The sequence below is a fragment of the Ptychodera flava genome, chromosome 20 (assembly GCF_041260155.1).
Source record: "Ptychodera flava strain L36383 chromosome 20, AS_Pfla_20210202, whole genome shotgun sequence".
Taxonomy (NCBI): Eukaryota; Metazoa; Hemichordata; class Enteropneusta; family Ptychoderidae; genus Ptychodera; species Ptychodera flava.
In genome coordinates, this window is record NC_091947.1 from 37067806 (window position 1) to 37095242 (window position 27437).

Genomic DNA, 27437 nt, shown 5'->3' on the forward strand with positions numbered 1-27437 from the left:
TTTATGATTATCGTGCAAAGATTTACATCCATTTCTGTATGTTTTAGGAGTTCTCGGAAAAGATAAATAAATTAACCAGATATGAACTGAAAATGCTCACGTTTCATTATATACCCCGGATTATATATTGCATTTTGTGTACATTTAAACTTTGCCACATGCTTGCAACTTCAGTGAAAGTGTTCATGATCAACATCATGAACAATGTTCACCACATCACCATCAGATATGCAAATTATAAATTACCTGACATGGAAATGCGAAATGACTTTCAATATTGTTTTACCTGGTATCACCAATGTACATAGCATGTTTCACAAACTTTAATCAAGTTAATCCCGGCATATATCCCTAATTAGGAAAGTTAATTAAATATGCAAATTAGGAATTGGCTGAAAAAATGCCAAATGACTTTGAACAATGTAATCATAGTGTCTTCAATGTACATACCAAGTCTCATCAACTTTGGTCTAGTCAATCACGATATATATCCTTCATTAGGAATTTTCATCAAATATACAAATTAGGAATTTGCTGATGTAAAAATGTTTAACAAAATTCAATTATGTTTTATCATATTATCTTCAATGTACATAGCAAGTTTCATCAACTTTGATCCAGTAAATTAAGATAAATAACCCTAATCAGAGAAATTCATTAAATATGTAAATTCGGAATTGGTCGGAGTAAAATTGCATAAAGACTCTGAATATTGTTCTATCATAGTACCTTCAATGTACGTAGTAAGTTTCGTCAACTCTGGTCGAGTCAATCGAGATATATATCCCTAATTAGAAAAGTTCATGCAAATTAGGAATTGCCTGAAGTAAGTTTGATAAATATCCCTAATGAGGAAAATTCATTAAATATGAAAATTCGGAATTATATTTAATGTCGTCCCTTAATACCTTTCACAGCTGATACATGTTGATGTGATCAACATTTGTAGCAAATCTAATCAAATTATGTGCAGTTGTTCTCAATGCATATCCATTTTTTCTAAAATCATTAGTTATGCAAATGAGCAAAAAGTACGCAAGCCACACCCACCAAAAACTAATCAGTTCTTGCCATTTGCTAACTGAATCTATGTACCTGATTTGATTCTGATCTGATTAGCCATTTTTGAGATATTGGACCAACAGACAGACAGACAAACAGACAGACAGACATCGCTTCCACATAAGCTCACATGTGTGAACACATGAGCTATAAATTAAACAGACTATTTGAAGTTCAAGGTATATAAAATTAATTTCTAGGACTAGGACTTGAAGTGAATAGGACCTATAAATTAAATATGAAAACAACTGGAAATGTAGCATGTTCAATAAACCACATAACAGTGACTGTGCAGCTTAGAATTCACTGTGCAGCATAGCAGTCACTGTGCAGCATAGCAGTCACTGTGCAGCATAGCAGTCACTGTACAGCATAGCAGTCACTGTGCAGCATACATGTAGCAGTCACTGTGCAGCATAGCAGTCACTGTGAAGCAAAGCAGTCACTGTGCAGCATAGCAGTCACTGTGCAGCATAGCAGTCACTGTGCAGCATAGCAGTCACTGTGAAGCATAGCAATCACTGTGCAGCATAGCAGTCACTGTGCAGCATAGTCACTGTGCAGCATAGCAGTCACTGTGCAGCATAACATTCACTGTGCAGCATAGCAGTCACTGTGCAGCATAGCAGTCACTGTGCAGCATAGCAGTCACTGTGCAGCATAGCAGTCACTTTGCAGCATAGCAGTCACTTTGCAGCATAACATTCACTGTGCAGCATTGTACAGCATAGCAGTCACTGTGCAGCATAGCAGTAGCTATGCAGCATAGCAGTCACTGTGCAGCATAGCAGTCAATGTGCAGCATAGCAGTAGCTGTGCAGCATAGCAGTCACTGTGCAGCATAGCAGTCACTGTGTAGCATAGCAGTCACTGTGAAGCATAGCAATCACTGTGCAGCATAGCAGTCACTGTGCAGCATAGTCACTGTGCAGCATAGCAGTCACTGTGCAGCATAACATTCACTGTGCAGCATAGCAGTCACTGTGCAGCATAGCAGTCACTGTGCAGCATAGCAGTCACTGTGCAGCATAGCAGTCACTGTGCAGCATAGCAGTCACTTTGCAGCATAACATTCACTGTGCAGCATAGCAGTAGCTGTGCAGCATAGCAGTCACTGTGCAGCATAGCAGTAGCTGTGCAGCATAGCAGTCACTGTGCAGCATAGCAGTCACTGTGCAGCATAGCAGTAGCTGTGCAGCATAGCAGTCACTGTGCAGCATAGCAGTCACTGTGCAGCATAGAATTCACTGTGCAGCATAGCAGTCACTGTGCAGCATAGCAGTCACTGTGCAGCATAGCAGTCACTGTGCAGCATAGAATTCACTGTGAAGCATAGCAGTCACTGTGCAGCATGGCAGTCACTCTGTAGCAATTGAAAAGGTCAGGTAATATGCTAACTTTTGATGATCTTTTCATCATTTTTATTTTTGATCTCTACTATAATTCCTTGTTCTACTCCCCAAAGCAAGTTGATTATACACAGCTGTATTTAAAGGGAAGTTTACCAAGGATGATTTTTACATATGTGCTAGCTTTGTGGTCACTATCCCCAGAAAAGCTATTTTCACCATTTATAACTCGCCAGATTTTTTACAAAAACCGTTAAAATAGTACAGGAAGTTGCCCATGTATTTTGAATCATGGGAAAAAAGCGCCAAGCTTGGAGCTTGCATAATGTGATATGGAAGGGACCATTTTCCCATGGGTATGGCATTGTCCACTCAAACAAGTCTGTGCATATTTACATAACTTTTGCTTTTACTGAGTATCCTTGCATACATGATGATTCACTTATAATAAACTGTCCACTGTCAGATTTTGTGTTGCTGTTTACTACTGTGTTACTGTGAGTGGAAAATGTGGGGGCCATACCCGTCCGGAGATGGTCCCTTCCATATCACATTATGCAAGCTCTAAGCTTGGAGCTTTTTTCCCATGATTCAAATTACATGGGCAACTTCCTGTACTATTTTTACGGTTTTTTTTAAAAAATCTTGCGAGTTATAAATGGTGAAAATAGTTTTTCCTGGGTAAATGGACCACAGAGCTACCACATATGAAAAAATCATCCTTGGTGAACTTCCCCTTTAAGTCAGTCTATAGTTAAACCTGATGTTATTGTTGACAAGTGATTCTGGTCCCGACAAAAATTCAAATGTAACCAATAACAAAGCATTTTACACATATAGTCACTATGTTGATTAGCTAAATAGTGGGTGCTTCTTTGAGTGAAATCAGAACTTGCAATTAACATACAAAACAAAAATAATGAAAATCTCACCAAAAGTTTTCATTACTGTCGCTTTAATGGATTTCTGGCAGATTTTACCTGATAAAGCACAGTCCAAGGTGAGATAAAGACTCACTCTTGAGAAAGAAGGTTGTGCGGTACTGGTGAAAAAGTAAATTTTAAATGTAATGGAAAATTTTGAGAGAGACTGACCACAAAAACAATAGGATGTAAATGTTTGTGACTGGGGAAAAAAACAAGCTGGAGACAAATCAATATCATTAAAATTGCTTTTTATAGAGACACCAAAAACAGATTACAAAAATATTGACATTTACTGAGATCAAACTATTGTATTCAGGCACTATAGGCATTTGAACTCTGGGATTTGTATTCGGACACAATAGACATTTAAATGTTACCGGTAGGTGTAAATCTGCTGCCTGGTATTCAACATACGGTGACGAAACTCGTGAATTCTGCTGTCAGTTTTTGTTATTTTGTTCAGCCAAATTTGTACGAAAGCAACATCAGAAAGCCATATTACCAGGTATTACATACATGTATATCAATAAGAAATAATGTGCAATCCAATATTAAATTACGATATTAACTTACTAGTAATCCTAAAATACATAATTTACGACAATGATGTGTATGTATGACATATATTTCCCTATATTTATTTACTCTAAAAGTTTAATCATTCAAAACATGTTATATGTACCCCATTTCTCAAAGAATTTGAACAAGAAAACTTGACATTGATCGATGATCAGTACCAAGAAAATTGTAATAAACAGAAAGACAATGTAGTTGATGATCTTCAGCCAGTCATTGCAAAATGAAATTGTTCATGTAGAGTACATGTTTAATGATATAAAATGCATCTTCTAGAGTTGTGATGTTCACATAGATACAAACTGTATATAATCTCCAAAGGACTATATGTATGGTTCTCTGTATGCACAGATCTGTTGATATCTGGAGTCAATTGCTACACTACTCCAATATTGTTTTGCCATTAAATAACGAGATATCACTTAATTCCCATTATTACTGACCTTCAACTGTAAACATTCTTAATTTACATTCATGGTTTCAGAATTAGCAGTGTGCACATAATTGGTTCCTTAATATTCATGAGAAGCCTGCTGGTGTGCTCAATGACACAAAGTTTGTTGATCAACAGGACTGACAACACTACACTATGAATGGCATTAATCATACATGCTCCATAACCATAGAGTGTGTTCACTAGGGTCAAACTCCACAGTTAAGTTTGCAGAACCCTTGATTTAATGGCTAATGGGGTTAAAATTCTGTTACTATAACAGGAATATGGTAAACATCTGTCTCAAGAATATGAGGATTATTAAAATAAATCCAACAATTATCATAATGTAACTGCTAATTGCACTAATGCTTGTAAAAGATCTGCTGTAGATCCCATTAGCAATTTGAAGAAGACCCTGTACAGGACTAGAAATTAATGTCATAAACAAAAACCAGTAATGACATGTACACACCAAGTTCGTCACTTTAAATATTTCCACTATGAGTGTATTTATTAACCAGTTGTTCATTATGAAAATCTTTTATCTAGTAAGGCACTAGTACAAAGTTCTGTATTTAAATTTAAACATAAATCTATCATGTCCATATAGAACACTGGTACCAGTAGGAAGTTCATTGGTTGTAATCTGCGGATTAGATTATCAGTACAATTGTAATGCTACTCATGAAACAAAACCCTAACAGGTTAATGACATTGAACTGTTTTATTTTTTAACAAAAAACCACTGAGATTTTACTATAGTCTGTGCTACAGAAGAAATAAAGATTAAGATTTATGAAGATCCGTCCATTGTGTCCATTGCAAATTTGAATGATAATTATTATTACAGTCCTTTGTTATAGACTACTTGCTTAGATGAAGTAGCTGCCTGGATTTCTGGTTCTAGAATTGATACATCAACCTGAAAGCAAAAAAAAAACAAAGGCATATTAAAGATATTTACCTTGATTGCATAAAACATGCTGGTTTTGTATCTATATATATATCCTGAATATCAGAATCAAGGGGGACACTGACAAATATTTGGTAGTTTGGGACTTGAAAAATATTCAGGTTAACTTTGCAAAATTGAAAATGGAAATGAAAATGACAAATTTTTTCAGTCTGGTAAATACCAAGAAACTAACAGATAAATAAACAAAGCTACCTTAGAACACTCATGATTTTACCAGCATCTTGAGGTGGAGGCAATTGTGCACTATAATAGTGCTAGACTTGATGTGAAGGGAAGGAGGGAATTATAGAGCATAATTCCCTCCACCTCAAGTCTAGCACTATTATGCACTATAATAGTGCTAGACTTGATGTGAAGGGAAGGAGGGAATTATGCACTATAATAGACATGTTATTGGCAGTGTTTTTGTTTGCAGATAAGGTATAGTAAGGACCAGATAAGACATGCTTATCTGTGGATAGAGGAACAACCATGTAGGTTGATGAGTTGCTGTGTTGACAAAAAATTGTTATGACTGTCAGATGGTAATCTGGGACATGAGATTGTCACAGCCGCCTGACCAGCACTTATGAAGGAAAGTACGTTAATTATGAGCTTATCTGTATATTTTTGTCAAAAAAAAAATTAAAAAGAGTCTGGTTGTACATGTATACCCATGTTGCACATTACACACTGATTATTGAAGGGTTCTATAAAAACATCATGTAAAATCACTCGTTGGACCTTGAAGTCCTGTAACTGTCCAGCATTGTACATTGCCCCTCTGCGTTTAGACAAATGGCAAGTAGAAGTGGAGGGTTGGTATATATCCCAAAGCCAATGCAGACTACATTTTCATGTTTTTGAAGCCTATCAGTATCACATGATCTTTTGGTTGTACTGAGTCTACGGATCACATCACATCAATTTTGTTCCGAAGAAGAATAACAAATTATATCACAAGACATAGTCTATAATGGTTCTACTCCGAAATAAAAAGGACACGATGCGTTCTACAGACTCAGTACGCCCAAATAATCACGTTATCGCGGTACAAACAAACCCACGTGTACTAACGCGTATGTAAATACACGTACGTGTATGCACGTTTGCGCACATGGCTTTGTTTGTACCGTGGTCGATTCGAATTCCGGGTTTGGCCTATTGCTATATATCAATGATCATGAATGTGTACACAGTTGTATGATCATGAAATGATGATACATTGAAAACATGCAGGCCTTTCATGATTGCAGTAATAGCCTGTTGTATAGTATCAAAGTTTCCAACTGACATATTGTCGAGACCAATTCAAAGATTCATAACATACCGCTGAAAATTGTGGAAATAAACTTATTGCCATGGGCAGAGCAAAGGCAAAGGCCAATGTACACACAGTAGCTTGTATCGGCAGATGAAGTTTTGGTCTTTTCTTCAAAAACTGCGTCCTAAACAAAAAAAATAAAAAATCTTTCATTTAACAAAGAGAAATCTTTCAGTCATTCACAATTCAATAACACTAACATTTTAAAGAATGAAAATGACTTAAGGAACTTGAGAACTGTGCCAAGTGTGTTGATCCAACAATCATCCACATTGTCAATGACAGTCCCTTCTAGAGATCATCAACTTTAATAGCCAGGACTATTCATCAACATGATTACCAAGTGAAGCAATTATTATTGTTGCATACATTAAAGGCCATTTTTCATGAATTGTGTTTGATAAGAGATACCACTTAATGTTGAAAGATACTGAATGAATGGGTGACCATGCATATATTTGACCCCAGTTTTAGACACAATACATGAAACCATCGCGAAAATGAATTAATGGTCATGACCATTAATTCATTTTCGCAATGGTTTCATTTAATTTGTCTAAAACCATAACATGCAATATATGTAGTACCTTGCATCAAAAAAATTTCATGAAAAATGGCCGACTTTGTCCCTTTAAAGAGGCACTCCCACTTGGTAACATTTTTAAAACACATTTTTTTAATGCCAACGGTTGATATTTGATGTTGCGACTGCACACAGATTGCGAGATATCGATAAAAGCATGTCATTTCCCGAGCGTATTTTTCACATCCCGAAATTTCTTATTATGACCCGAAATCCCCCGAAGGTTTGTTGTTGTGCTGATGGACGATGTTCTAGGGAGTCCAAAAACGTTAGAATGACGCAATTAATTAACCTCCCACTGCGACGACTTTATATACAAATTATGCCTTTACCTCTGGTAATTTTTTTTTAAAAACTTCTCCTTAGTTTTTGTCGTTTTCATTATTCTCAATCAGTTGTATTAGATTTTTAAGCAATACCACATAAATATCAGTTTTTACGAGTAAAATATTGGCTGCCTGTGATGACTACATTTTGTCGTCTGCCACACAGTTACGCGTGGTTCGATACACAGTGGCCGCCACGTGGTATGCGTCTGCATACCACGCGGCGGCCACAACGTATCAACCAAACGTAACTGTGCTGGTTACCTATGCGAATTCTGGTTGAATCAGCAAACTTTGTTTTTCGTTTTTTTGCCGAGTCAGTAAGAATCGGCTTTCTCCTACGGGACATGACCGATCACCGACGCGATTGGTACTGTGGCATACAGCAGCGTCAGCATAGACTCGTACTCCATAGCTAAGTTGACAATGGCCCCAGTGCCGAACGTTCGATGTTCGGAAGCTGAATTTAGGTGGGCCACCGGAATTCAAACTTTTACTTTTTTGAGGACATGTTTTTATCGATATCTCGCGATCCGTGCACAGTCGCCACATCAAATATCAACCGTTGGCATTAAATAATGTGTTTTAAAAATGTTACCAAGTGGGAGTGCCACTTTAATGCCAGAAACACAACAAAATGGCAGCCTGAAGAATACTGATTGACAGCCCCTTAGATTTGGTGAATTCAAAACATGATGGCCATCACAGTCAACCATTACTTTAAATTGTGATTCTTCTTCTAATGCAGTGCACATACCGGTACAAAGCAATAAGATTAATGTGTACATTACCTTTCAAGGAAAGCCATGACAATGGGTGGTATAATAAGTATAGGTGCTGGAAGTACAGCTCTTGTCATAGCTGTTTCTGTCAGAGCCTACAAACAAAATTGAACATTAATTTATTTACTCTTGTATTTACCTGTTCTCACTGGTAATGTAGGACTGCTATTCCTAAGAAACTGCATATTGAATTTAAAAGCTGTTTGACCAGTGGTAAAGAGACACCCACATTTTGACCAAAAATGAGAAAATTAGCCCAAAATGTTGGCATCACCATTTGAATGAAGCTAAATGAAGTCATACTTGGGAATGTACAAATTTAACTGTATTTGATTACAATTGGTTGAACAATTTGAGAGAAAAAAATTGAAGAAAATTGTGTAAACATTAAAAAAAAATTTTAATTTTTTGGACCAATCTGAATTAAATCATCCCTAGAGGCCTGTGTACCAAATATTAAAGCAATTGGACTGGCAGTTTTCAGCAGCAGCTTTTGAATGCTTAAAAATGACAGATGAGGGACACCTTAAAAAATGACAGATGACAGACACCAGGCTTTGATTCATACCACCTATTTGATAAGATTCGCATCACTGACAACAGCATTCTTGAAATAGAACATAGTTTAAAGTAATTTTCTAGTTTATATAAAATAAAGTTTATGATAGAGAGAAAATGTAACAGCTGTTTGTCAACTAAAAATCTGTTGCTCCAATCTTTTATTTGTACTGTATTTCTGGTCTGCATTGTATGGGGTCTTCAACTTGAAATATACATTTTCTCAGTGACAAATAGAGGAGATAATTTTCAAAGCAGAAGGTGGAAGACTATAGATTATATTGTTACATTACTACTCTACTATACAGGATCTCAAACCAAGCAACATTATTTTGAACTGATCACAGAAAACATTATTACAATGGAGTTTTTTCACCTCTGCAAATGTTTTGATTTAACTTTATATCAGAGTTACATGAATCTTAACTTCAACGTTTTTGTTTTAAATTGAGAAGTGTTGAACAGCTTCATAGATTTACACAATTTTGGTTTCTTGACAAGATAAAGTGTTGTACACTGAATTTGCTAATCATCCCTTCAAGATGCATAAATGCTAACAATTTGCAAAACTTAAAAACTTACACGTTTAGCTGCAATCTTGGATGTTCCAATTACAGTTCCATCTTTTTCCTCCACTTCAATTCCTTCTCCTAACTCATTGAATCGCATTAAGACAACATTACATACACTAGCAGTTGCTGTAACATACAAAACATTTCACAGCATTCATATTCTGACATTCGACAACTGCACAACAATAACCCTTATCAAACAATTCCTCAAATCTGTCTACTGTGATGACAATATCACACCAATTGTATAAAGGCCAAGGTTTGTTTCAAATTTTCATATACCTTATCAAGGTTTTTACTTTGTGTCTATTTGTGAAAATATGGTCACCAGAACCATTTTTAATCAGTATTGATACATAAATTATCATTTTTACCTCTCAAATGGTATTAATGTTCTTCATTTACCTATTTTCATACCCAACATCAGGGTTCTTAATTTAAAGCACAACGTAGTACAATAATGAAAAGTTTATGGTTTTCTGTGTTTAAAATATCACAGTGTTTAATCCAGGATGGCTTCAACAGGGGGGGGGGGGGGGGGTTTCCCCTTTACCAGACAATTTAGGGGGGGATTTCACCAGTTCATGTGTTCTATGTACTTGAATATCTAAGGTGTAACTGGCACCATTTCATTGGGGCTGGTCCACCTTGACAAATTACTTGGGGGTGCCAACATGTTAACAGAGGGGGAATCTCCAATCTCCCTGTCTAGATGAAACACTGTATAATATCATCTACAATATCATATTAATATCATTAATAATAATGAATTATATTTAGCATACCTCCTAAAAGCAAATAGAGGTTCTTAACATACGGATTTTCATACCATACATCAAGGTACTTTACTAAGCAATAGTGTCAAATTATTTCTAGATTTTAGTTTTCTTTCTTCAATTATATATTTAACATTACCCAATTTTTATTATTTTTAATTATGAATTATCATATTTAGTCTCCAAGGAAAATGGCTTTTATGATATGACCACAAATTGTTCTGGAACAAAGCTTACAATACTCCTGAAAATACTATAATTTCAAGTGACTTTGAGCTGTAAAAAGTGGTTTTTTTTAGCTTATTTTCCAGGGCTTCCAGCCTTCGGCCAGGGTGGGTTGGGGTGGGAGACACCTCCCTCCCGCATCCTCCCCGATGACCACTTGGCAGTCGTGGCAAGCAGCTGAAAGCCACCTACATTTTTATTTTAGCCCCCTACTGGTTCTTAACATAGCGATTTTCATACCATACATCAAGGTACTTTACTGAGCAATAATGTCAAATTATTTCTAGATTTTAATTTTCTTTCTTCAAAAATATATTCAACATTACCCAATTTTTATCATTTTTAACCCTTTATCTGCCAGACAGTATCACTTCCCCATCAGCTAAGTCAGTAAAAAGCGGTATTCAACCAAAACATGATGGATTTTCACCAACTTGGCTTGGTCTGTTATAGCATTTTTAGTCCATAAAAATCCATTTCACAGTATTTATCCTTTCAACAGCCTTCAAATGTTCAATATTATGTTAAAACACACCATATGGAATATGTTGTGTTTCATTAACTTTAACTATCTTGAACTGATGGTGAAATATGGACTTGGCAGGAAAAGGGTTAATTATGAATTATAATATTTAGTCTCCCAGGAAAATGGCTTTTATGATATGACCCGGCACAAACTGTCCTGGAACACTGCTGAATACTCCTCCTGAAAATACTATAATTTCAAGTGACTTTGAGCTGTAAAAAGTGATTTTTAGCTGATTTTCCAGGGCTTCCGGCCTTCGGCCGGAGAGACACTTCCTCCTACCCACACCCTCCCCGACGACCACTTGGCAGTGATGGCAAGCAGTTGCAAGCAACCCACATTTTTATTTTAGCCCCTACCTCAAAACTTCATGAATTACCCCTGTGTAGTACTGGAAAGCAAAATATGAATCTGTTGCCAGCATTGGTGTCTGATGACTCCTCTTGAAATAATTATGGCATTACTCTTATTATACTAAGAACAATTAAATTGTCCAAATAAACTTGGTCTTTAGATGGCCATGAATTTACATGTCTAATCTTTATCAATAACACTACATGATACATCATCTGTTAATTAATCTGACTCTCCAATGAAAGTTGTGATATGGTTTCATGGAGAAACCAAGATTGTGTTTAGTGAAACTTTTGAAGAATTTTAAGTGAAAATCCACATAGTGATGGTCAGTTGATGGTAATTTGAATTCATAGTAAAATCCAATCAATTCATTGGGAAATTCAGCAATTTACACCTGGCCAATAAAATTCAACAAATGATTATGACAAGATTGAATGTAATAAATTGAAAAAAAAATAAGATTTGGTTGCTTCGGAATTCCTATAGGCATTACTAGGTTGAATGATAAATCATTGAACTCACCAACAGCTGGGAAAGGCACAAATCTCTGTATTAACATTCTAGTGGCTGGATTAAATTTCTTGGCTTTGTCTATCAGCAATGTCAAACATGTCTATAAATCAATAAACCAAATCAGTTTTCATTTTACCCATCAATTTGATAGTATCTGTCTGTCGTTCAAGCTCATTTCATAATATGCATAACAATTTTTTTCCATGGAAACTCAGAAGAGTTCCTTCATTGACAAACTGATTGAAAAGTGAGAAGACAGTAATTTTGTTAATGTGCAAACAAATAAATTTTCATATATTATGTTAATATGATAAAACTTTTGTCAAAGAAAGTACTTACTGCAATTGTACATGCACTTGTAACAGCGCCAGTATATCCAAGAAGAAATTTGCTGGTTGGAGTTGGCTGTCAACAAAATACAGAAAAGTGACAACAGAAAACATTGCAGTATATTACTGTGATATATAGATATTGATACCACACATTGTGATACAACCATATAATGACTGATTCTAAATGATTTATAGAGTGGCTTATGAGAGACTAACATTGTTTCTCAAGCTTGAAACAAACAGTAATTCTCCAGACTAAAAACTTAATTGCCAAGAAGACAAACTAGTACACTACCTTTGTTGCATTTCGGTTTGCATAGTTAACACAGGCGTTGTGACTCTGATTTATCCACTGTGGAAAAAAAAGTCAAACTTTCAGTTTTCTTCTCCATAATTCAAATCAAAGAATGAAAATATTATACATTAAAGTGGCACTCGTACGTTGTAACATTTTTAAAACACATTTTTTTAATGCCAACAGTCGATTTTTGACGTGGCGACTGCGCGCGGATCGCGAGATATCGATAAAAACATGTCCTCAAAAAAGTAAAAGTTTGAATTCCGGTGGCCCACCTAAATTCAGCTTCCGAACATCGAACGTTCGGCACTGGGGCCATTGTCAACTAAGCTATGGAGTACGAGTCTACGCTAACGCTGCTGTACGCCACAGTACCACTCGCCTCGGTGATCGGTCATGCCCCGTGGGGGAAAGCTGAGTCTTACTGACTAGGAGAAAAAACGGGAAACAAAGTTTGCTGATTACACCAGAATTCGCATAGGTGACTAGCACAGATACGTGCGGTTGATACATAGCGGCCGCCGCGTGGTATGCACGCATACCACGCGGCGGCCACTATGTATCGAACCACGCGTAACTGTGTGGCAGACGACAAAATGTTGTCATCAGAGGCGGCTAATATTTTACACGTAAAAACTGATATCTATGTGGTATTGGTTAAAAATATAATAGAACTGACTGAGAATAATGAAAACGACAAAAACTATGGAGGAGTTTTTAAAAAGCTTACCTCAAGTGAAGGCATAATGCTGTATATAGGCCTAAAGTCTTCGCAGTGGGAGGTAAAATTGCGTCGTTCGAACTTATTATGGACTCCCTAGAATATCGTCAATAAGCACAACAACAAACCTTCGGGGGATTTCGGGTCATAATCAGAAACGATCGTAAAACTTCGGGATGTTAAAAATACGCTCGGGGAATGACATGTTTTTATCGATATCTCGCGATCCGCGCGCAGTCGCCACCTCAAATTTCGACCGTTGGTATTTAAAAACATGTGTTTTAAAAATGTTACCAAGTGGGAGTGCCTCTTTAACATTCATGGAACATTATTTTTTCATACAGGGAACCATGGAAACAATTTCATTTTTGGCATCATTAAACTTGTACAATCATGTTAAAATAAGAACAAACGCTTATATTTGACATTGACAATCCTCAGTCTAAATTCTGCAAATTATGTTAATTGTCTAACACCTCTTAAAAGACAATGACCTGAATTATATTGTGTGTTTCTGATGGTACAGTAAACATCTCAGCTATTCATTTATTTCAGTGAACTGTTAGACAGGTATAAATACTCTGCTTTCAGGTATCTTTTATAATGTGCATAATTTACACATGTACATATGTAATGATAAACAGAAAACGAAAGGGTGGTGAAGTACTAACCTGCCAGAAAACTGTACCCTTTAGAGTAAGATTTGGAAGCAGTAATCCAGTGACAATTGGAGCACCAAATGGAACAAAACCTGCAAAGCAAAAATGTCAGAGTACAGTAACAATTTAGGCTTAAATTTCTCCAAAGGAATATACAGGTATAGTACAGTTGAACTCAGAAAGACACACCATTAGACAAACATTATCAATTGCACTTTTGCAATATCAGCTTTTACCAACTATGATAATGCCAAAATAAGTGTGCACATTAAATTCATTTTTTTTTTCAAAAATCTAGTTTCAAATTCAAGAACACACAGTGCAGATCAGTAACAACAAACACCTCGAATTCCTAATTGCATTGAACCACGGTCCTTCTGGGACCGTGATTGAACCATTCTCCCACTTTCAAAATGTTATTTGCAATAATAGAAATCAATTCAGTGATCTTGCAGTGTCATGTTCTATGAAAGATTGGGGAAAATTGGACAAACATTTAGGAACATTAATCATTAAAATATTCCCTCATGAGTGCAGTAGGAAGTACACATAGATACAAGCAAAATAAAGCTATGACCACATATTTGTTCATTGCCTGAAGCTGTTCAAAAGAATGCAATATTGAGCAGTCTAGTACACCACTATATGTACATACATTAGAATACAGTATTATTGTTTACAGATTTTTGACAATTGTCAGTAATCAAGCTGTTTTCCAGATAAAAAGTTCAATGGCCATTTCTTTCATCAGAAAATGCTGTGCACCAACATTGATTTTAGTCTGCACTTTCAAAACCGCATTTCATAAGAATAATCACATGATCTTAAGTTTTATTAATTCATTACAAGATATACCATTGTGATATACCGGTACATATGACAAAACAGAAGTTAAACAAGACTGAAGATTACAAGAATTGAATCTGGCTGTGACACAGTGGTACCCGTCATTCTACAATAGGGTATATCACGAAAAACTGCCAATATCATCCCCAAGGATAGTTCATCGAAAACTGCCCACATCACTCTACAGGGTATCATGAAAAACAGTAAATGTTTCTCTACAGAGTACATTATGAAAATCAGCCATTATTACCCTTCATATGCAAAAAAATCAGCCATTATTACCCTTCATATGCAAAAAAATCAGCCATTATTACCCTTCATATGCAAAAAAATCAGCCATTATTACCCTTCATATGCAAAAAAATCAGCCATTATTACCCTTCATATGCAAAAAAATCAGCCATTATTACCCTTCATATGCAAAAAAATCAGGACAAACTAGCATCTTTCTACAATATTGGATTACAGCCCACAGCATTAAAATTCTGAAATGTATATTCAGATCACTGTGCATCATCCCATCTTTCTTGAACCAAGTTCAAATGTAATCTGTTACCTGCAGTTCTTAGTATTAAAATATTGACAGAGATGGACGTGGATAATATTTATCCCACAGCATTAAACCAAAGATAAAAGGAAATCCGTCAAAGGATGCTTACCTGACATTCGAAATGGCATGAAAATTTTTTCTCCTGTGTCTGGGTGTATTATGGCCTGTAAAACATAAGGTGAAAACTTATGGCAGCTGGTCATTCTCAATGTGCTACCAATGGCAAGTGGTACATGTACTTTATTGTGATACTACTGATAATAATGTAACCTGAACTTGACTTTTGTCTGTTCAGGTTGTTTGACCAAAGCGATTCCTCAACAGAATGGGACAATAACTGATGATTTATAAATAGAATTCATTTGGAAGATTATGATTATCTACCAAAGCAAAAGGTTTTTATGAAATTTTGTGGGATGAAATAATATATTTATGATTTAGAAACAACTGATCAATGAAACATTGATGATTAAAGCATTTACCTGCAAATTGTTACAGGAATGTATCAAAACAAAGTTGTTCAGAGCATTACCGTTATTGAAGGGCCCATAAAATGTTCAAAGACTGCTTCCATTGGACCCTGGACACAACAATTTTATTCATGTGAATTTATTATGCACACTTGCTTGATAATACCATAGACAACAAGTCATCGTTCATGACACAGTCCCCTCTGGGTACTTTGATTACAAGTCCTTGGAGAGGAGAGTGTCTGGTTCATTAATTGGGTCTCTGATTAAAGAGTTGTTGTATTGTGGTAAAAACGTAAAACCAATGTGGGCTGCTACCTAATTACAAAAGGTCATTAAACAAGTCATCGTTGATGACACAGTCCCCACTTGTTAATGGGTACTTTGATTACATGTCCTAAGAGGATAGAGTCCTCTTCATTAATTGAGACATGCCCAAGTTTTGGCTAAGGACACGAAAAAATTGTAACAAAATGGCTGCCATGCAGCCATATTGGATCATATCAAGAAACAAATTGACATATAATGTATGACATAGGTTAATGTCCTTGTACCAACTTTGAATAAAATCGGTTAAGATATGCCTTAGAGTATTATGGCCCTCAACAGGAAAAAATCGTAATAAAATGGCCGCAAGGCAGCCATATTGGATCGTATCACATAACAAATTGACATGCATATGTATGACATTAGTCAATCTCCTTGTACCAACTTTGAATAAAATCCGTTGAAACATGTCTGAGTTATTGCTCTGTACATGAAAATATCGTAATAAAATGGCTGCCTAGCGGCCATATTGGATCGTATCACATAACAAATTGACGTACATATGTAAGACATAGGTCAATGTCCTTGTACCAACTTTGAATAAAATCGGTTGAGATATGCCTGAGTTATGCCTCTGCATATGAAAAAATCGTAATAAAATGGCCACACAGCAGCCATATTGGATTGTATCACAAAACAAATTGACATGCATATCTATGACATTGGTCAATGTCCTTGTACCAACTTTGAATAAAATCGGTTAAACATGTCTGAGTTATGGCACTGTATATGAAAATATTGTAATAAAATGGCCGCCTGGCGGCCATATTGGATTGTATCACAAAACAAATCGACATGCATATCTATGACATTGGTCAATGTCCTTGTACCAACGTTTGATAAAATCGGTTGAAACATGTCTGAGTTATGGCTCTGTACATGAAAAAATCGTAATAAAATGGCCGCCTGGCGGCCATATTGGATTGTATCACAAAACAAATTGATGTGCATATCTATGACATTGGTCAATGTCCTTGTACCAACTTTGAATAAAATCGGTTGAAACATGTCTGAGTTATGGCTCTGTACATGAAAAAATCGTAATAAAATGGCCGCCTGGCGGCCATATTGGATCGTATCACAAAACAAATTGACGTGCATATCTATGACATTGGTCAATGTCCTTGTACCAACTTTGAATAAAATCGGTTGAAACATGTCTGAGTTATGGCTCTGTACATGAAAAAATTGTAATAAAATGGCCGCCTGGCGGCCATATTGGATCGTATCACAAAACACATCGACGTGCATCTGTATGACATATGAAGTAATCCTTGTACCAAGTTTGAATGAAATCGCTCCAGGCATCTCTGAGATATCTGCGTGAACGGACGGACGCACGGACGGACGCACACACGCACGCACGCACGCACGCCACACACGCACGGACATGACCAAACCTATAAGTTCCCCCGGACGGTGTCCGTGGGGAACTAATAAGTCAATTAGTTATTAATCAACAGGATGTTGCCAAACATTTTTGCATTCTATTATAAAACTGACAGATTATCAAGTGTACCACATTTCATAAGCGATTACCACTAAGTATCAATGAATTGTATTACAGCACTGTTAGATCAACATCTGAACAAAGTTTAATCAAATTTGATGGCATGTTTCTGGACTAATCACTCTAATTAGGAAAGTTCAACATCTGTACCATGTTTCATCAAATTTGATGCAGTGGTTCTGGAGATAACCCACTAATTAGGAAAGTTCATTAAATATGCAAATAAGCAATTAATTCTCATACACTTCTAAGTGTCTTTGTACACGAATATGAAGCTATGTGTTTAAGATCTGGACCAAGTTTCATCAAATTTGCTGCAGTATTTCTAGACTTGTCACCTTAATTACAAAAATTCATCAAATATGCAAATTAGCAATTAATTGATGCAATACTGATTCTGTGCTATCAGAGCTCTGTGTGACAAACATCTTTACAAAGTTTCATCAAATTTAGTGCAGTCGCTTTAGAAATAGAGCTCTTTTTCAAAAAGTCATTGTCAATGACATAGTCCCTGCTTTTTTAATAAAGTATCCGTCACACAGACATATTAGATCGGATCAAAAAAGAAATCAACGTGCATATGTATAACATGAGGAGTAATCCTTGTACCAAGTTTGAATGAAAATGCTCTGGCATCTCTGAGATATCTGCGTGAACAGACGGACAGACAGATGCACGCACACATGGACGCACGCACGGACATGACCAAAACTATAAGTCCCCCGGACAGTGTCCATGGGGACTAATAATAGACACTTCTCCTGATAGTGGCAATAAAACACTGCCTCCACTTGTAGGACATTGTAAACTTGCTTTGACAAGAAAAATTTCAGTTTTATGGTCTCCTATCCCTTCTATGAAATTGAATTGGAACCTGTATACTGTAGTCCACTGCCACCAGTTGTATCTTACTTTGCACTAGGCCTGGCAACAAAAATGGTTGATCTAATTTGTCATCCATAAATCACAGATTTTGCAATCCACAAAGACTTTTTGATCAAAAACCCTTTACCACTAGGCTCCCTGAGGGTAAATTCAAAACTTCTTAATCAAAACCAACTGTAGGGAAGTTGGTAACGTAACTCCCAGGATGAGTATGAAATTATGACTAACTAGGTCACCTTATGTTGATATTTTGGCTACCAGGTCACCTGGAATGGAATTAAGGTTCCAAGACAAGAAATTGACATTTTTTAATCTATCAATTCTTTGGTGGTTATATAAGCTCAGAACCCCCATAAATTGTACATTTTCTGAAAGCCTACAGTGTAGATATGGGGGAACATTTTGGTAACAACAGTGTCACTATTGTTTACATAACTATCACGTGACAGGTAATGTGTATAACCTTTCAAAATCGGTTTTCCCTATGTTTTGTCTCAATTCTTCAAAATATCTGACTCAAACTTTCTGGAATGCAAGCTGTCACAACGTTCTTTAAAAGTCTGTCTCAGATTTTTTATATCTTGCTTAGTTTTTTGGAGCACAATTTTAAAGAAATCAACTAGGATTATATTCACTGCTCTGGAAGTTTTTCTGGCATAAAAATTGTTTTAGAAGGCTTAAAAAGCTTCTGACGCACACTTTGGAAGATCCTTACAACAGCTTGCACTCACACAAATTTCAGCCTCATATCAAGCATTGAAACAAAACATAGGGAAAACAGAATTGTGACAGGTTAACCTGTCACGTGATAGTTATGTAAAAAATGGTGACACTATGTTTACCAAAATATTCCCCTATATCAGGCTTTCTGAAAGCATATAATTTACAAGTGTTCTGAGCTTATTAACCCCTAGAGAATTGTTAGCTTAAAAAGGTCGATTTCTTGTCTAAATGCAGAAAACACTTGGTCCCTCTACTGTCTAAAGTTGCAGGATCGAAGACTATGGTAACTTATGAAAATGGGCAGTCAGCATATTCCATATTTTTCGAGCAATTATTATAGGTAATGCACATTATCATAGGTATCTAATGATTCAGTGTTGAATCTAGGATCTTAGGATTTGGGGACATTTGGCCCACTGCCTTAAATTTTGGGGACATTTTCAAAATTTGGGGGACAATTTTTTGGCAGCAAATTTGCATATTAATCTGCATATTAAATTAGCATTTATTTAAATAAGTCTATGAAGTCTTTGTACATCTATTCAAGAATATAATTGTTTTGAATAAAGTATCACAAATTCACTCACATTCATAGAAAAGATGCAGCACATTCTGTTAGTCTCAAGAGATAATTCTTTCAGTATTATGCAAAAATACAATTGACAATTTCCCCACAGTGAGAAAAGTAAGTTCATTTGTCATTTCACAGCTCTCATTGATAGAGCAGGACTTTTTTTAATGACTAAGTAGTCTCGATCTCTGCAGCAGTAAGTTCCCATAGCCATAAAAGGGTAACCTAGGGAGTCTAGAGTGATGACGCTTTGTCCTAAGCAAGTTTGGAAAATGGCCGACACCACACATGTGCTGCATCGAGGCAAAAAAACACAGCACAACGTCCCGACTCTGACAATGCAAGCCGTGCAAGTATTAGTAAATGCATTCTTACTGAAGAACTTGACATATGACCCGTCTGGTATAAGATCTGAATAGATATTCACTGTTGTTCTCGCTAGATCGAATTTCTTGGCAAGCCATGCATGCGTGACCGTGGCATAACGACTTTGACAAACAACATGAACCAAGCTATGTCTAGTATCTCGATCCATGTGGACACATGAAATGTTTCAGAAAATTTTGGAATTTGGTTTGATTTCCGCTTGATCAAGAACATGTTTTTTCTTTTAGAATGGAATAGGTGTGTTGGCTACATTTTTTCAAAACCTTTCTGTGTGAGAGTTAGTTTGAAATTACTCCCGTACGTGAATTTTTTTTCTCGTCACGGCTGTCAGTCAGTACATTCACAAACAAGTTTTATTGACAATGTAACAAACGCAAATGTCATTTCAAAACGGACGTGTGCTGCTAAAGTATTTATAAATGAAATCATTGGTAACATTCTAGCAAAATACAGCAAATCATCACGCAAAGTGGTTACGTTTAACAATGAAAGAAAACACACGTTGACCTATTTACAGACCCCCCCTCATTGTGAGTGCGCCCAAAGTGACGCACTGGGTAGATTTCAGAGCGGGATTTTTTGCTGAAACGCGTCAATCCCGCGATGGCGCGCTCTAGATTCAACACTGATGATTACCTGTTTTATTTTCTGTGCCTGCCATAGTTGTTTGTTTGTTGTGTCAGGGGATAAAGTTCCATTTTTGTAATCATCTAACAGTTGAATAGATGCTTGAAGTTTAGCCTGCAATAAAATCAAAATTTAAAATCGTTGATTTTAAAACCTGATGAAAAATAACATATCTTGGTATGGACATAAGTCAAAACTGTAGTCAAAACCATATTTTAGAGTTGAATCCATAGTAACAAATACTTAAAAATACTGCCAATAATAAGTGTGTTGCTCACATTTGATTGGAATTGGTACATACTAGTAGTATTGGTACCAAAGGTCAACGATGTATGTCATTTCTATCTGTTCAGAGCAGCAAAATTCTACATTCATATTATGACAATGATTCTACACAGTACAAAATTGTCTTAAAAATACAAATTTGCACATTTCTGGACAATTTCCACATATTCAACTATTGTCATCCCTGGGCCTGTACACCAAATAGCTGTCTGTCCAACAGTTTCAAAGAAAAAAATTTTTTTGCGATTTTTTGACCAAAAATGACAAAAATTGCCCGAAAACAGTAATTTTGCTAATTCTGTTGTCATTTCAACAAATTAGAAGGGTAACATCCTTGCAAATATCCAACCTAAATTTGAGAGCAATTGGGCCAGTGGAGAAGAAGGATAATTACTTAAAATGAGAAAAATAACCAAAAAATTCAGCAAAAATACAAAATTCAAGATATCTTCACAATATACATATAACTGTATGACGGCCACCTAAGGTACTTGCCCACTAGTTTTCAAAGCAATCAAAACAGTGGTTCTTGAATTATTAATTTTTGACCATTTTCACATTTTGTAGGCTCATTTGCATAATTTTGGCAATGAAAACTTCATTTTAACAAAATCCCATCTATAGCCCAGGATGCATCCACACACCAAATACCAAGCTGAAACATGCAGTGGTTTGCGTGTTTTTGATGTTGACGGACACATTGTACGTACGTACATACATACATACAGACATACATGTACCGGTACATACACACATGCATACAGACGCCACCAACTTCAGCTTATACGATAACCTCACATTGGTATACCAAATGTGAGCTAACAAAACAGAATTGTGAAGAATTAACTGAAGAAAATTGATTTGAGTCAATTCTACTCACATCAGAAGTAAATAACGTTGATGGATCAACTACATCCAGGAAATGTCTGTATCTACCAGCAAATGTACTCTGAAAATGAAGAGAACAATAAATTTATAAATTTATATAATTTCCATGCGACTACTCAGTAGTTTCCATTCTGATTGAAATCAGACGTAGGGATTAGCTTTGCCCTTAGTTCATGGCCTCTAAAAAGAAAAAGATAACAGACATGAAAGGCAAAACTATGAAAAGAAGGCACAGTTGGTAGAATATACAGTGTATGTAGTCTTTTGTAGAGTGACAAGTAGGAGGTCAATGACATTTTTGCCATTATTGCTGTTACTTTTTCTTTTTATCAAATTTAATACTTTCAAAAGAATTTCTACTTAGACAAACAATGAAAATGTTTTTCTTTCTTTCATATTCCTAGTCAACTCTTTAATCTTTTTGATGCATGATAAAATATTTGCTCGATTTTACTGCAATCTAAATTGAAGCTAGTATGTTTTCTGACATGTGACCTAGCGGTCGATGAATAACTATTTGTGACAATTGTGTTGATGAAGAAGGTGGAAATTTGAAAGCTCACTTAAGGACAGACTAAGCCTGACCAAAAATGGCAAAAAATACCTGCAAAAATACACAATTGGAAGATTTCGTCATATTTTGAACCAGGTTACAGTTCAACCAAGTTCAAATTCGAGCAGGAACTGTTGACGGCTCCCCAAAAATACATATTGTCACAATCGGGATAGTTAGCAGGAGTAGGAGATGAGTCGTAGATAGTCAGTGATACAGAACAGGTACAGGTTGATTTCGTCAAAGATTATACTATTTTATTATTTGCGAATTTGAACTTTTGACCTCCAATGTATTCAGTGCATTGTATGCGCGAGCGGGCAAACATCGCAGAAACTGTCGGCGGCTCACGGGAAAATAGTTGAAAATACAAGGTTCTGATCATCTAGGTAGTTAGCAGGTGTAGAGAATGAGTCTTAGATGGTCAATGATAAAGATGATACAAGTTTATTTATTCAAAGACTAATATATTTCATTATTTTGCTAGCTAAATCAGCGACACCGATCGGTGTCGTAGTTAACTACCAAAAAAGCCTATGGGTTAGCTTGCAGCGGCAGAGTGACGGTGACCCTTGACCCGAGCGTGTTACCACAAGTACTGCTGCGATGTCACAGCTAAAATACATACATACATACATACATACATACATACATACATACATACAGGATGCAAATGAGATGCATATGAGACTGTTTCCCCTTATAAGATAACCACTCTTTGGTTTATACATATACCTATAAGTCCCCCCAGACGGTGTCCGTGGGGACTAATAACCTCTCTTTGGTTTATACATATACTGTACCAAATGTGAAGTGAAAAGGGATGTCATGTATGTATCATCAATTCTATGACACAGTAATTATGCGATTTAAATAATGTCAACATCTTGACAGAATTTTCTCAATGTGCTCTGGGAACTAATCTTCAGGATTAACAGGTATAAATATACCACCTTGCATCATTCAAGTGCTGGCAAAGGTTCTATGATAGACCACTTGTCCCACTCTGTCTCTTTGACTGTTGTATACTGTACCAACTATACTGAAACTGGACCTGAGCAGTCTCTCTGACTACTGTGTACCAACTCCAGGGCTAGAAATGTACTTTTTTCCCTGGTAGTCCATTTGGGCTACCATTTTCTGAAGTTGGTAGCCCAATGACAATGGCTGGTAGCCCATGCAGATTTTTAGTTCAGGAATATCTTTTTTCGTTACCCAAAGTATAGACTGCCCAGACAAGAAAAGGCTATGCATCTAGATTCTGCTTATAAAGTGAATTTTCTAGTCATTTGATGTGAATATTGCACACCTTTAATACCCAAGGAAATAGGTATAATTGACGTTAGTGATTCTCAAAAGTTTGGTGATCTATTGGCAACCCATTTTGTCTTAGAGTTGTATACAAATTTTGATTGTCATCATGATAACGGTACGACCTTCTCAGCACTGAGACATACTGTAGCAAGGCTAAAAGTAGAGCTTGGGCCTTTCTGTAGGGAGGAGGCATGATTTCCGTGTAATTGTGATTGATAATGCAACGAAAATGCGTTTTCATTGCAATCATTTCCTGTGCCTGTCATTCAAGTACTTCAGTTCAGATATTGAAACTTTGTTGCAAAGTTCCACCGCACGACCGGTCGTCTTACTCTTTGTAATCTGTGTAACAAAGTCATAGTCTGGCCTTTCTGTGTCTAGCTGGGTTTGACCATGGATGTACAAAAATACATCCATGGTTTTACTGCATCCCAAAGTGACCGAGCGGGCATTGCATGCCAAGTACTGACTGAATTTCAGGTCTCGGGCTTTGGTAGTCCGTGTGGGCTACCATTTCATGGACTTTGGTAGCCCCAGAGAAAAGTTGGTATTCTGTGGACACGGGACTACCGCTAATTTCGAGCCCTGAGTTACTGTACCAACTGCACTGAAACTGGACCTCAGTGTCTGTTACTGCTATTTACTGTAACTCTGTACCAACTGCACTGAAACTGGACCAATACCCTTCATGACCTGATAGTGGGTTAAAGTACATGTATTATGTACATGTGAGCAATAAAGAGAATCTGAGTACTTTACAGAACTTTAAAATATGGAATGATTATATCTGTATTTAAAGCATTTATTTATTAGTACACTCTATGTACAGTCTAGTTTTGGAGTGAAATGTCGTGTTCTTAGTTCAATGAAATACGCGCGAACCAAACAAGCAAGAGCCTAAGAGTGTGCTTCAGTTTTCTCATCTCAATCTCAATTCCTACTCCACTCTGAATGAACTGCAAACGTTCCATTGATAATATATATACATACATACACACACATAAAAATATATATATATATATATATATATATATATATATATATATATATATATATATATATATATATATATATATATATATATATATATATATATATATATATATATATATATATATATATATATATATATATATATATATATATATATATATATATATATATATATATATATATATATATATATATATATATATATATATATATATATATATATATATATATATATATATATATAAGAATGAAAAAGCCGCATCTAAGAGTCAGGACCGCCCACATTTTACTGACTGATCCATTAGCTCAGTTGGTAGAGCATCAGTAATGTATACGAGGGGTGTGGGTTTGAGTCCCGCATGGGTCACTTTTCATTCACCACTGTATATATATATATATATATATATATATATATATATATATATATATATATATATATATATATATATATATATATATATATATATATATATATATATATATATATATATATATATATATATATATATATATATATATATATATATATATATATATATATAGATAGATAGATTGGTAGATGTTCCTGGCCAAGACGTTTTGCCCAGTCTTTGCTTGGCTGCTTCAGTAGGCCCTGTCCATTTCATTACTATGCTGTTCTGTCATGTGATGTCACATGATCCAAATGGTCTATTGTCTTCGGTTGATTCCATTATTTCCAACCGAAGACAATAGACCATTTGGATCATGTGACATCACATGACAGAACAGCAGAGTAATGAAATGGACAGGGCCTACTGAAACAGCCCAGCAAAGGCGAAACGTCTTGGCCAGGAACATCTACCGATTTACTACCATAGACAAAAAACTGCCATATATATATATATATATATATATATATATATATATATATATATATATATATATATATATATATATATATATATATATATATATATATATATATATATATATATATATATATATATATATATATATATATATATATATATATTTAAGCGGCAGCTTACTTTATGGTCAAGGTAAAATTCTTTATATATATATATATTATATTTTTTTTTTTTTTTTTTTTTTTTTTTTTTTTTTTTTTTTTTTTTTAAGCGGCAGCTTACTATATGGTCATATGTACTGCAGCATGTGAGCCGTGCAGTAATACATAACATTATGTGTCTACACTTTTTTAAGAAGTAATAACACTTTAAAAAGATGAAAATTTACCAATTGGCAACCATAAATTTTGAATAACCGTATGATACCATACCTCAGCGGATGGCAATTGATACCCATCAGACATTTTCTGTGCACAGGCCCCAGACATTTGTGTTAACTGTTTGACAGGACAGTAATTTGCCAGTGTCACTCAGCATTTTTGAGACTTATTGGGAAAGAAAGATCATGGATGTAAAGAAACACAAGAAATTACAAAAATATTTAGATGTTTGAAAGTCTGATCATGACAAAAAGGTAGACATATAGACATTGACTTATAATGACAGCTTTTTCCATAAAACTAGGCTTTGCAAACTTTCCTATCCAAAGGCAGACATGATGCCAGAAATTTACTTTTGACATCGTACGTGCTATCATGGAGGTAGCCTACCTCCATGGTGCTATTAAAGGCTATTATAACAGAGTAACACATATCCGACCCATATGATACCCGAGCTATGATCAATGATGAGATTGGATTAACAAACCCGTTTTTAATATAACATGAAAAAAGTCTTGATGACAAACGACATGAGTGGGAACATAGACTCTACTGTCTATGGTGGGGTTAAGCTTGGCAAGGTACACAAATGGGGCACTGCATGGGGTCCTGACCTTTACGATAAGTCACAGGGGTCATTCAATCAGGGAAAAACAATATTTGCATAACCATTGAAGTTCAAACCATGGAGGTAGCATTCAGGGTCCATGGAGCTACCAAAAGACTGGACTTATGTAGAAGGGAATTCTCGGTTCAGCAGCATGAATAATGGACAGAAACCAAAACTTTTTTCATCATGTTTTTGTTGACAACGCCCGTCGGCTATGCGGCCGTGGTTAATTGACATGTTAAAAAAAGCTACGTTTTCCATGGAGCTCCATGACATGGTTTTCCTCAATCTAACAACAGGGCATTTAAATATTCGGCAGTCAGAATTTTTCTAAGCCCCTCAATTGTCAAGTACATACTGTACGAATACATATCTGTTGGCGTACTGGTTGCAATGATTATGGCCCTATGGGCTTGCAGACAGTGTTGGTGGAGACTGGCCGCTAAAACACAGTACCGACCCATAGGCATAGGATGGGGCATTGGGCTATCGGTGACCTGGAAAAGGTGCAGCGAGTAGTACTAGTATAGAGCTACGTTGACACGATCATGTCGACCCGGGCCTAGTCGAACAACCTTGCAATACAAAAAACTTGCTTTCCAAGCGGATGACGTATACCAGTGAGAACGACAAAGGAGCCTTTGAAGTAATCTGGAGACGATATAAAAATTACCTGATCAAATCTGGATTTCCCAAGCCGAAACGGCGGATAACCGTCGTCGTCGAGGTCTTGCTGAAGTACAGCAGCCATGTTTCCTCTATGTACTGCCCATAATGCATCATGGTCAACAAAACTTTCGTGATCGACCAGCAAAAAACGCTGCTTGTAGCG

At 36.0% G+C, this 27437-nt stretch overlaps 1 protein-coding gene across 1 annotated transcript; it reads right to left on the reverse strand.

The window, feature by feature from the left end:
* Positions 1-3568: 3568 nt before the first annotated feature.
* Positions 3569-27437, reverse strand: LOC139120864 (sideroflexin-5-like). The gene is made up of 12 exons (XM_070685483.1): positions 27279-27437; positions 21918-21986; positions 20762-20866; positions 15362-15416; positions 13869-13948; positions 12474-12530; positions 12186-12251; positions 11856-11946; positions 9460-9575; positions 8329-8414; positions 6635-6752; positions 3569-5271 (listed from the first exon to the last, which is right to left on the reverse strand). The coding sequence occupies exons 1-12, from the start codon at positions 27354-27356 to the stop codon at positions 5194-5196; spliced, it is 999 nt and encodes a 332-aa protein (XP_070541584.1). The 5' UTR covers positions 27357-27437; the 3' UTR covers positions 3569-5193.

Coding starts and splice junctions, on each gene's coding strand:
- LOC139120864 (XM_070685483.1), bottom strand. CDS start 27,356: ATGGCTGCTGTACTTCAGCAAGACCTCGACGACGACGGTTATCCGCCG. Junction 8,415..9,459: donor CCAAGATTGCAGCTAAACGT/GTAAGTTTTTAA, acceptor TTTTGTTTGTAG/GCTCTGACAGAAACAGCTAT. Junction 6,753..8,328: donor GTCATGGCTTTCCTTGAAAG/GTAATGTACACA, acceptor TTTTTTGTTTAG/GACGCAGTTTTTGAAGAAAA.